This window comes from Manis pentadactyla, chromosome 6 (genome assembly GCF_030020395.1).
Source record: "Manis pentadactyla isolate mManPen7 chromosome 6, mManPen7.hap1, whole genome shotgun sequence".
Classification (NCBI taxonomy): domain Eukaryota; kingdom Metazoa; phylum Chordata; class Mammalia; order Pholidota; family Manidae; genus Manis; species Manis pentadactyla.
This window is the reverse complement of record NC_080024.1, coordinates 112,852,175-112,864,735: the sequence shown is the minus strand read 5'-3', so window position 1 is coordinate 112,864,735 and position 12,561 is coordinate 112,852,175. Positions and strand designations below refer to the sequence as shown.

At 42.6% G+C, this 12,561-nt stretch overlaps 1 protein-coding gene and 1 long non-coding RNA gene across 2 annotated transcripts in view; both read left to right on the top strand.

Moving 5' to 3' along the window:
• Positions 1 to 12,561, top strand: part of LOC130684140 (uncharacterized) — a 191,518-nt gene that overhangs the window by 43,571 nt on the left and 135,386 nt on the right. The window lies entirely within an intron of this gene.
• Positions 5,058 to 11,750, top strand: LOC118909936 (histone-lysine N-methyltransferase SETD2-like). The gene is given in 11 exon segments (XM_036880733.2): positions 5,058 to 6,075; positions 6,078 to 6,428; positions 6,431 to 7,119; positions 7,121 to 7,575; positions 7,577 to 8,273; positions 8,275 to 8,921; positions 8,923 to 9,813; positions 9,815 to 9,900; positions 9,903 to 9,928; positions 9,931 to 10,100; positions 10,102 to 11,750. Coding segments are annotated over 11 exon segments (6,345 nt in total). The 5' UTR covers positions 5,058 to 5,072; the 3' UTR covers positions 11,432 to 11,750.

Here is a 12,561-nt window from a genome sequence, read left to right as displayed (position 1 = left end):
CCTTTCTCGTTTCTGATTCTGTTGATGTGTGTTGACTCTCTTTTTCTCATAAGTCTGGCTATCGGCTTATCTATTTTGTTTATTTTCTTGAAGAACCAGCTCTTGGTTTCATTGATTTTTTTCTATTATTTTATTCTTCTCAATTTTATTTATTTCTTCTCTGATCTTTATTATGTCCCTCCTTCTGCTGACCTTAGGCCTCATTTGTTCTTCCTTTTCCAATTTCGATAATTGTGACATTAGACTATTCATTTGGGATTGTTCTTCCTTCTTTAAATATGCCTGGATTGCCATGTACTTTCCTCTTAAGACTGCTTTTGCTGCATCCCACAGATGTTGGGGCTTTGTGTTGTTGTCATTTGTTTCCATATATTGCTGGATCTCCATTTTAATTTGGTCATTGATCCATTGATTATTTAGGAGCATGTTGTTAAGCCTCCATTTGTTTGTGAGCCATTTTGCTTTCTTTGTACAATTTATTTCTAGTTTTATACTTTTGTGGTCTGAAAAGTTGGTTGGTAGGATTTCAATATTTTTCAATTTACTGAGGCTCTTTTTGTGGCCTAGTATGTGGTCTATTCTGGAGAATGTTCCATGTGCACTTGAGAAGAATGTGTATCCTGTTGCTTTTGGATGTAGAGTTCTATAGATGTCTGTTAGGTCCATCTGTTCTAGTGGGTTGTTCAGTGCCTCTGTGTCCTTACTTATTTTCTGTCTGGTGGACCTATCCTTTGGAGTGAATGGTGTGTTTGAAGTCTCCTAAAATGAGTGCACTGCGTTCTTTAGTTTCCTCCTTTAATTCTGTTAGTATTTGTTTCACATATGCTGGTGCTCCTGTGTTGGGTGCATATATATTCATAATGGTTATATCCTCTTATTGGACTGACCCCCTTATCATTATGTAATGTCCTTCTTTATCTCTGGTTACTTTCTTTGTTTTGAAGTCTATTTTGTCTGATACTTATACTGCAACACCTGCTTTTTACTCCTTGTTCGCATGAAATATCTTTTTCCATCCCTTGACTTTTAGTCTGTGCATGTCTTTGGGCTTGAGGTGAGTGTCTTGTAGGCAGCATATGGATGGGTCTTGCTTTTTTATCCATTCTGTTACTCTGTGTCTTTTGATTGGTGCATTCAGTCCATTTACATTTAGGGTGATTATTGACAGATATGTACTTATTGCCATTGCAGGCTTTGGATTCATGTTTACCAAAGGTTCAAGGTTAGCGTCTTTACTATCTTACTGTCTAACTTAACTCGCTTATTGAGCTATTATAAACACTGTCTGATGATTCTTTATTTCTCTCCCTTCTTATTCCTCCTCCTCCATTCTTCATATGTTGGGTGTTTTGTTCTGTGCTCTTTTAAGGAGTGCTCCCATCTTGAACAGTCCCTCTAAAATACCCTGTAGAGGTGGTTTGTCGGAGGCAAATTCCCTCAACTTTTGCTCGTCGGAGAATTGTTTAATCCCTCCTTCATATTTAAATGATAATCGTGATGGATACAATATCGTTGGTTCAAGGCCCTTCTGTTTCATTGCATTAAATATATCATGCCACTCTCTTCTGGCCTGTAAGGTTTCTGTTGAGAAGTCTGATGATAGCCTGATGGGTTTTCCTTTGTAGGTGGCCTTTTTTCTCTCTCTAGCTGCCGTTAATACTCTGTCCTTGTCCTTAATCTTTTCCATTTTAATTATTATGTGTCTTGGTGGTTTCCTGTTTGGGTCCCTTCTGTTGGGAGTTCTGTGTGCTTCCATGGTCTGAGCAACTATTTCCTCCCCCAGTTTGGGGATGTTTTCAGCAATTATTTCTTCAAAGACAATTTCTGTCCCTTTTTCTCTCTCTTCTTCTTCTGGTACCCCTATAATGTGGATATTGTTCCTTCTGGATTGGTCACACAGTTCTCTTAATATTGTTTCATTTCTGGAGATACTTTTATCTCTCTCTGCATCAGCTTCTCTGCGTTCCTGTTCTCTGGTTTCTATTCCATTAATGGCCTCTTGCATCCCATCCATTCTACTTTTAAGTCCTTCCAGAGATTGTTTTATTTCGGTAGTCTACCTCTGTACTTGCTCCTTTAGCTCTTGCATATTTCTCTGCATATCCATCAGCATGTTTATGATTTTTATTTTGAATTATTTTATTTAGGTCTGTCTATGCAGGTCCTCTCTCAGGGGTTGTCTGGACTACTTTGGACTAGACTAAATTTTTCTGCCTTTTCATGGTGATAGCAGTGTCTGTAGGCAGGTAGAGTGTATATCAGCTGTGAGAAGAGAGTCCTTTCCTGCTTGCTGGATGCCTTGCCCTTCTCCGCTGCCTGTGTCGGTTACCTGCACTCCTGGAGCAGCCACTGGGTTATTCCCCTAAGCTGCTGTGGGCGGAGTCTCCATCAGAGCAGCGCAGAGCCCTGCAGGGAGTGGCAGGCATGCCAGGAGCACTCCCCCATTAAAGTGGTGCCCCTGCCGGGCAGCTGTGTGCCGGCAGCAGCCTTTGGGTCTGGCCCAGGCGGCTGTGTATCAGGCTGGGATTCCGGGCGGCTGCTGGGGCGCTGATGCCTGGGCCACTCCTCCGTCTCCACCGCCGGCTCCCGCGGGCCGTTCCTGGGCCCATCTGGTGCCGCCGCCACTGGCGCGCACGGTACTCGGGCCCCTCTGTCACCACTGTAGGTGTGCGCAGGACTATCCTGGTACCCTCTGGCACTGCTGGAGTGCACGGGCCACTCCAGGTCCCCTCTGGCACTGCCGCCCCTGGCGCACACTGCCGCTTTCCCACTACTGGGCCGGTGTGTCAGTTTCCGCGTGTGTTGGGGGAACAACTGGCAGGCTACTTATTGCTGTGAGGGGCTTCAGAACTGCGCTGCCACCCAGGGAGTTAGGGTGCCTTAAGTTCCCCGGGATTCCCAGCTGCTGGCTAACTGTGCTGGGACGACTTCGTCCAGCTGTGGGGTCCCTGTCTCTTTAAGCCTTGCAAAAAGCACTCGCTTTTCATTTGTCACAGGGGTGCCGGTTGTGGGTACCTGCCTGCAGGATTTACTTTTCCGTTTCTCTAATATCCAGCACCCTGTGCACCATGTGTCTATGCTCGTGGTGTGGATTTCTAGAGCTGGTTGTTTAACAGTCCTGGGCTTTCACTCCCTCCCCATTCTGACTCCTTTCTTCCTGCCAGGTTCTGGGGTGGGGGGCATTCAGGTCACGCCTGTCCATGGCTTGTATCTTATCCCCTTCGTGGGATGTTGAGTTCTCGCAGATGTACATGTAGATGTAGCCTGGCTGTTGTACTGTATCCACTGGTGTCTCTGTTAGGAATAGTTGTATTTATTGTATTTTCATAAACACTTACATTTTGGGGAGGAGATTTCCACTGAACTAATCACGCCGCCATCTTGGCTCCACCCCTCCAATTGAACACTTTCTTGTATAATAGCTTTCAAAGGGAAACTTTCTGCCAACCTTTAAACACTTTCATAATTGTCTTTTGACTCTGCTTTTTGATAGTTATTTTTCAGTGATTTGGTAAGTCCCAGTGTGTATTTTCCAACTCCATCTTCTTTAATATTTCCTGAGTGTCCATCATTACAGACCTCTGGTTCCTAGCACTTGAAGACTTGGAAGAAACCCTAAATTAATGCAGTTTAACCCGTTGCAGATGAAGTAACAAAAGCACAGGTTATGGCTTTACATTACATTTTGGTATGATTTAAAAATGGTTTGGTGGGCTGTGCGTGGGACCAACAGCCTGCTTCTCTCCCCTCCCCTACTTGTGTCGCCCTGCTGCAGGGAGGGGGCTCGCGTCGCCGCCTCTGAAGATGGAGAACTTCTACGACCCCGAGCACGCAACCCCCAAAAGAAAATGAGGCAAAGATTGAAAATGTGCAGAAAACAGGTTTCATCAAAGGACCAGTGTTCAAAGGTGTTGCTTCTAGTTGGTTTTTGCCCAAAGGCACCAAGACAAAAGTTAATTTGGAGGAACAGGGCTGACAGTAGGTGTCATTCAGCTTCAGCCTTACCAAGAAAACTTTGCAGAACAGGTTTCTGACAGCACTTGGCAATGACAAGCAAAATGATCCTCCAAACTCCCTAGCTGTACCTCAAGTAGACTTGACTCCTAAAATTAAAATGGACATTGGAGATACCTTATCTACTACAGAAGAATCTTCCCCACCAAAATCAGGAGTAGAGTTGGACAGAATTCATTTTAAGAAACATTTGCTTCATGTAACATCCAGGCCGTTGCTGACTACTACCACAACAGTGGCATCTTCACCTTCTTGCGTAATTCCATTACTAGCAGTCATAGCAGAATCAACAACTGTAGACTCGCCACCCTCATCCCTACCTCCAACACCTCCGTCTCCCCAAGCCACAACACCCTCACCACCAGGACCAGTAACAGAGCCAGTGGCCTTGCCATACATACCAGTAACAGTTCTGATGACAGCACCAGGAAATGTAGCAGTTAGAAGCCTGAAAAGACCACCAGTTAAAATTGTATCAGAATCTTCCCAAGTGGACACTAAACAGGACACAGTATCTAATAGTTCAGAAGTGCACATAACTGAAAAGTTGAATGAGCAAGCAAATATTTCTTCACAAAAAGAAGATTCCCAGATTGGGAAGGAGGAAGAAATACCAGATAGTTGTAGGAGTAATTTGGGCTCTAAAAAAACAGGTTCTAAGAAGAAATCCTCACAATGTGAAGGCACCTTTCTTGGTTCTGAATCTGATGAAGATTCTGTACGGACTTCCTCAAGTCAAAGATCACATGATTTAAAATTTTCAAGCATTGAAAAGGAAAGAGATTCAAAAAAGAGCTTAGCACCGTTAAAAAGTGAGGAATTAGAAAAATCGTCACGATCTAAAATAGAGAGGAATGATAAATATTTTAGCTACTCAAAACTTGAGATACTCAGTATGTATATCTTCTTGATGTAGATCAGATAGAGAGCAAAGGTAGAGTAAATCTCGTTCTAGATCTGACAGAGGCTCCAGAAGTAGTTTATCCTATTCCTGGTCAGAACAATCCCATTATTATGACTCTGAACATCATTACGAGAGGAGTTCCCCTTATCAAGAGATGGCACGCTATTCTCAGCCATATACAGATAATAGGGCACGAGAGAGTTCTGACTCAGAAGATGAGGATAAGAAGACATACTCGAGGCGCACCTCAACTCATTCCTCCTCTTACAGAGACCTAAGGACATCGTCATCCTATTCTAAATCTGATCGGGACTGCAAAACTGAGTCCTCTTACTTAGAGATGGAGAAAAAAGGGAAGAATTCTTCAAAACTAGACAGAGAATCCAAAAGGACTTCAGAAAGTGAAGCAATGAAAAGATGTTGTTCTCCCCATAATGAACTGGGATTCGGACGGGGCTTATCATATTCCAAGCATGAGAATAGTGCTTCCCATTACAAATCTGCCAGTTCAAAACCAATACCCAAATCTGATAAATTTAAAAATACTTTGTGTTGTACAGAATTAAATGAGGAAATAAAACACTCTCATTCTTTTAGCTTACAGACTCCTTGTTCAACAGGTAGTGAATTAAGAATAAGGAAAATTCCTGAAAGAGAAAAAACTGGGTCTGCATCGCCTTTAAATCAATTAAATGATTCACCTACTTTAAAAAAGCTAGATGAGTCACCTATTTTAAAGTCTGAATTTATAGAACATGATAGCCATGATAATATTAAGGAATTCAACCCTTCATCTAAAATGAAGAATGATGAACTAAGAAGTTATTGTCCCATAGAATTAAATATAAATGGATCTCCTGGGGCAGGATCTGATTTGGCAACATTTTACACTTCTAAAACTGACACAGTTTTGATGTCTTCTGATGATAGTGTCACTGGATCTGCGGTATCTTGTTTGGTCAAAGCATGCATGCTTTCATCAAATGGATTTCAGAATATTAATAGATGTAAAGAAAAAGACTTGGATGATACTAGCATGCAGCATAATAAATCAGAAAGCCCATTTAGAGAAACAGAACGTCTGGTGTCGTCACACCAAAATAAACTCATGTCTTTGCCAGTTATGACTGTAGATTATTCAAAAACAATATTTAAGAATCAGTTGACACGAGAGTTTCTTGCTGTAAACCCAAAGATTCAGATACATACTGTATTTCAAGTGACAACAATTCTCCTTTGTGTCATTCTGAAACTGAAAATACTGAACCTTCAGTTACAAAGATTTCTGCAAATAGCTTTATGACTGTACATTTGAAATCAAAAGCAGTTACATGTGATAATAGGAATGTGACAGATCACTCAAACTTCACATGTGAAGAATATAAGCAGAGTGTCTTAGAAGAACATAATAAGAGTAGTGCTAGTTCAACTTGTGTTAATCATTTTGATGATTTATGTCAACCTGTAGGGAGTTCAGGTATTGCTTCATCTCTTCAGAGCCTTCCACCAGGACTAAAGTGGACAGTTTAAATCTCTTGCAGTGTGGAGAGAGCATATCTCCAGTTCAGGATCCTATTTTGAAGAGTAAAAGCACAGCATTTTTAAAGCATGGAGAGAAAGAAACAGTAGTAGAAGTAGGTAGTGGCCTTCCTGATTCAGGAAGGGGATTTGCTTCCTGGGAAAACAGGCATAAGAGTGGGCTATCTGGAAAATGTGTGAAAGGGCCTCAAGAAGGGAGTTCCAGAGTGCCTGATAAAAGAGGAAGATCAGAAATGTCTTTAGATGAAGAAGAAGGAAGAGGACATACACATACTTCTGATGATTCTGAAGTTGAATTTTCTTCTTGTGATTTGAATTTAACCATGGAAGACCATGATGGTGTAACATATACCTTAAAATGTGACAGTAGTAGTCATGCCTCAGAGATTATTTCTACTGTCCATGAAGATTATTCTGGTTCTTCTGAAAGTTCAGGTGATGAAAGTGATTCAGAAGACACAGATTCTGATGATAGCAGTGTTCCAAGAGACTATATTCAATCTGTTTTGGTTGTGCCAAAGAATTCTACTTTGCCTATGGAAGAAACAAATCCTTGTTCATCTCAGAGCAGTCAAAGTTATAGACACTATTCTGACCACTGGGAAGATGAGAGATTAGAGTCAAGGAGACATTCATATAAGGAAAAATTTGAGAGTATAGCCAAGTTAAGCCTGTCCTCAAACTGAGAAGTTCTTCTTTCATAAAGGAACAGAGAAGAATCCAGAAATTTCTTTTACACAGCGCAGAAGAAAACACATAGATAACCACTTACCTGAAATTGCTCATCCTCAGAGTGATGGAGTTGATGGTACGAGTTATGCAGATGTGAAATCTGATCTTCCAGGTCATCCAAATTCTGAGGAAACAATGGAAGCCAACATGCTTTCTAGGCAACAAGGAGAGCTGCCAGTTCATTCTTCCGATGATTCTGAAGATGTCCCAAACAAATCTCAGCATCAGACCATGTTCCCTTATAGGTCAGATAGTAGACTGGGAAAAACAGAGTTGAGTTTTTCTTCGTCTTGTGAAATCTCCTGAGTAGATGGCTTCCATTCATCGGAAGAGCTCAGAAACCTGGGGTGGGACTTCTCTCAACAAGAAAAGCGTACTACCACATACAAAACCTGACAGCAGTTATGGAGCCTATGGTGGGCAAAAGTATGAGCCAAGTACAGACCAATATGATGGGACTCATAATTCTTGGCAAGGCAATGGCTACTGGGATCCAAGATCAGCAGGTAGACCACCTGGAACTGGGGTTATATATGATCGAATTCAGGGTCAGGTACCTGATTCCTTAACAGATGATCATGAAGAGGAAGAGAATTGGGATCAACGAGGAGCTCACTTTTCAAGCCAGTCCAGTAAATTTTTCCTATCCCTTCAGAAGGATAAGGGGTCAGTGCAAGCACCTGAAATAAGCAGCAATTCTATTAAGGACTCTTTAGCTGTGAATGAAAAGAAAGATCTTTCAAGAAACTTAGAAAAAAATGATATGAAAGATAGAGGGCCTCTTAAAAAAAGGAGGCAGGGATTGGAGAGTGATTCTGAAATTGATGGTGAGCTTCAGGACAGAAGGAAAGAAAGAGTGGAGTTAGAGCAGGGAGAGACAGCAGTAACCCCAGGCACAACACTGGTTGGTCCTTCCTATGTCATGGAGGACTTCAGGGACCCACAGCAGTGGAAGGAATGTGCCAAGCATGGGAAGGTGCCTTGTCACTTTGATCTGATTGAAAAAAATGTTTATTTAACAGAAAGAAAGAAGAATAAATTTCATCGAGATATTAAGCGAATGCAGTGTGAGTGTACACCTCTTTTCTAAAGACGAAAGAGCTCAAGGTGAAATAGCAGGTGGGGAAGATTGTCTTAGTCACCTCCTCATGATTGAATGTTCTTCTCAGTATCCAAATGGATATTATTGTTCCAATAGTTGGTTCCAGAGAAAACAGCATGCCGATGTGAAAGTCATCCTCACAGAAAAGAAAGGCTGGGGCTTGAGAGCTGCCAACGACCTTCCTTCGAACACCTTTGTCCTGGAATATTATGGTGAGGTGCTTGATTGTAAAGAGTTTAAAGCCTGGGTAAATGAGTGTGCACGAAACAAAATCATCCACTACTATTTCATGGCCCTGAAGAATGATGAGATAATAGATGATGCTCAGAAAGGAAATTGCTCTCGGTTCATGAACCACAGCTGTGAACCGAACTGTGAGGCTCAAAAATGGATTGTGAATGGACAACTGAAGGTTGCGGTTTTTACCACCAAACTCGTTCCGTCAGGCTCAGTGTTAACATTTGACTATCAGTTCCAAAGACATGGAAAAGAAGCTCAGAAATGTTTTTGTGGGTCAGTTAATTGTTGGGTTTACCTGGGAGGAGAGAACAGAGTCAGGATCAGAGCAGTAGGAGGAAAAATGATGAAGGGACGATCTCGTAAGAAGGATTCAGGGGATGCAGAGCTGGAAACTGATGGACAGTGGGGAAGGCCTGTCTGATAAAAACCAGTTGCTCAGCTTATCCCTGCTAATGGTTAGAATTGAAACTTTGGAGCAGAAACTTACCTGTCTCAAGCTCATACAGAACACACACTCACAGTCTTGTCTGAAGTCTTTTCTGGAACATTATGGGCTGTCTTTGTTGTGGATCTGGATGGCAGAACTAGGCGATGGCCAGGAAAGCAACCAGAAGCTTCAAGAAGAGATTGTAAAGACTTTGGAACACTTACCCATTCCTACAAAAAATATGCTGGAGGAAAGGAAAGTACTTCCAATTATTCAACGTTGGTCTCAGACCAAGACTGCCATGACTCAGTTGAGTGAAGGAGATGGGTATTCTAGTGAGAATACATCACGTCCTCATACAGCACTCAGCACACCCGATCCTTCCACCAAGCTGAGCACAGAGGCTGACACAGACACCCCCAAGAAGCTCATGTTTCGTAGACTTAAAATTGTTAGTGAAGATGGCATGGACAGTGCAATCTCTGATGCTACCACTGAGCTAGAAGTCAAGGATGGTAAACAAGACCTTGACCACTTAGAAAACATCCCTGTGGAAGAAAAGGAAGAGTTATAGTCACAACAGCTACTTACACAGCAACTGCCTGAATGTAAAGTTGACAGTGAAATCACTGTGGAGGCCAGTAAGCTACCCACATCTGAACCAGAGGCTGACACTGAAATAGAGCCTAAAGAGAGCAATGGCACAAAACTAAAAGAACCTATTGCTGAGGAAACACCATCCCAAGATGAAGAGGAGGGTGTATCTTGTGTGGAAAGTGAGAAGAGCCAGGAACAGCCAGATCAAACCGTAGATATAAGTGATTTGGCCACCAAGCTCCTGGACAGTTGGAAAGACAGTTGGAATTCCAAAGAAAAGTCAAACTGAAAAGGAGAATACAATAACTGAAAAAGGAAGGGATGCTGTTGGGTTCCGAGATGAAACGCTGCCCCAAAGTCTCCTAACAGGTCAAGAGAGAGAGAGACCCAGAGAAGCAAACTCAGAATAAAGAGAAAAGGAAACGAAGGGGCTCCCTCTCACCACCTTCTGCCTATGAGCAGGGAACAAAAAGGCCAGATGACAGATATGACACACAAATATCTAAAAAGAAAGTACAAACTAAAGACTGCAATAAACTTTCTACAGAAATTGTTTGAGCAAGAGGTGGCTCAGCAGGAGTCTCAGAAACAACAGCAGCAGATGCAGAACCTGGGAATGACATCTCCATTGCCCTATGACTCTCTTGGCTACAATGCCCCTCATCATCCCTTTGCTGGCTACCCACCAGGGTATCCCATGCAGGCCTATGTGGATCCCAGCAACCCTAATGCTGGAAAGGTGCTCCTCCCCACACCTAGCATGGACCCTGTGTGTTCTCCTGCTCCTTATGATCATTCTCAGCTCTTAGTAGGACATTCTGCAGAATCCCTTGCTGCCCCTCCAGCTGTGCCAGTGGTGTCACATGTGACAGCCTCCGTGGAAGTTTCCAGTTCACAGTATGTGGGCCAGAGTGATGGTGTGGTACACCAAGACTCCAGCATTGCCATCTTGCCAGTGCCAGCCCCAGGCCCAGTCCAGGGACACAATTACAGTGTTTGGGATTCAAACCAACAGTCTGTCAGTGTACAACAGCAGTACTCTCCTGCACAGTCTCAAGCAACCATATATTATCAAGGACAGACCTGTCCAACTGTCTGTGGTGTGACATCACCCTATTCACAGACAACTCCACCAATTGTACAGAGTTATGCCCAGCCAAGTCTTCAATACATCCAGGGACAACAGATGTTCACAGCTCACCCACAAGGAGTAATGGTACAGCCAATGGCGGCCGTGTCTACGATAGTTGCACCAGGGCAGCCTCAGCCCTTCCAGCCACTGGAGATGGTTGTGACAAATAATCTTCTAGATATGCCACCCCCATCTCCTCCCAAACCAAAAACCACTGTCTTGCCCCCCAACTGGAAGACAGCCCGAGATCCAGAAGGGAAGATTTATTACTATCCTGTGATCACAAGGCAGACTCAGTGGGATCCTCCTACTTGGGAAAGCCCAGGAGGTGATACCAGTCTTGAGCAAGGAGCTGAGATGGACCTGGGAACTCCAACATATGATGAAAACCCTATGAGGACCTTAAAAAAGCCTAAGACAGCAGAAGCAGACACTTCCAGTGAGCTGGTTAAGAAAAGCAAAGAAGTATTCAGAAAAGAGATGTCCCAGTTCATCGTCCAGTGCCTGAACCCTTATTGGAAACCTGACTGCAAAGTGGGAAGAATTACCACAACCGAAGACCTCAGACACCTCGCTCGAAAGCTGACTCCCGGCGTTATGAATAAGGAGCTGAAGTACTGTAGGAACCCAGAGGACCTGGAGTGCAATGAGGATGTGACACTCAAAACCAAGGAGTACATTAAGAAGTATATGCAGAAGTTTGGGGCTGTTTACAAACCCTAAGAGGCCACTGACTTAGAGTGACTTACGGGACCAGGATGGGAGGACGGGGGAACAAGGGGGACACACTCTGGGGAGAAGTCCTGTGGGTCCTCTCTGCCCCACCCCACTGTCAGGACTGTGCTGCTGATGACACATCACCCTGGGGAATTCAAACCTGCAGATTTCAACTGAAAGCCACAAAAATGAGCTCCATCTACAACAAGTGATCCCTGGTCATGAGCTGTTGGGGTATGGTTGTTAGAGGCCAGCAGAGGCGAGGGCTTATGGGAGACCCTTTTCTCTAAGACCTGGGCCAGGCCTGACCCCACTCTCAAACCTGGGTCTCCTTGGTGGTGCTGTCAGCGCACAGATCCATGTGCATACCTCCGCATGACCCCTTACCCTGATGATCTGAATTATATTTTAACGTATATTAAATGTGAATATATTGAAAATAATTTTTTTTTCCTGGTTTTTGTTGTTTTCTTTTGCTTTTAGCCTCTCCATGCTAGGATCACAGGAAAACTTTGTAGGGACAGTTGAAGTTTTCCTGCAAGGTTTAATCTGTTACCATGTAAATATTCCAAAGCAGGCTGCCTTGTGGTTTCAGCCAGCCTTGTGCTATGTTGATAAGATTGATTTACTGCTTAAAATCACTTTACTTTATTCAATTTTTACCGAACATTTTATGTAAAACATAAAATCAATTAAATTTAAAAAATGGTTTAATAGCAAAGTTATGCAGTTTTTAAAATCGATTTTAAAATTTATATTTGTAAATGATCATATTTATCCTTTCTAATCATTTATTAAATAATTTTGCCTTCTGGGTCATATACTCCATAACTGGGCAGTGAGAATATTCAACAATTTCTTAATTTGTAAGGTTAATTTCACAAAATAAGAAAAAACTATCTAAACCAACATATAAACTATAATAAGATCCTTTTTGGAACCTTGATGTGATCATTAATGAATTTATGATTTAATCTGCCTCTGTCTTCTTACCTGTCTTGACCAAAAATTCGTTTCCTATCTCACAGGTTTTTGAAACTGGATAAAGTAATGTGCATAAACTCTTGAAACTAAATTCCAGTGTATTAACGATCTGAATGTACGATGCATAACATTTTAGAAAAAATTTAGTAGCATATATGAGTTGCTGAGTTTTG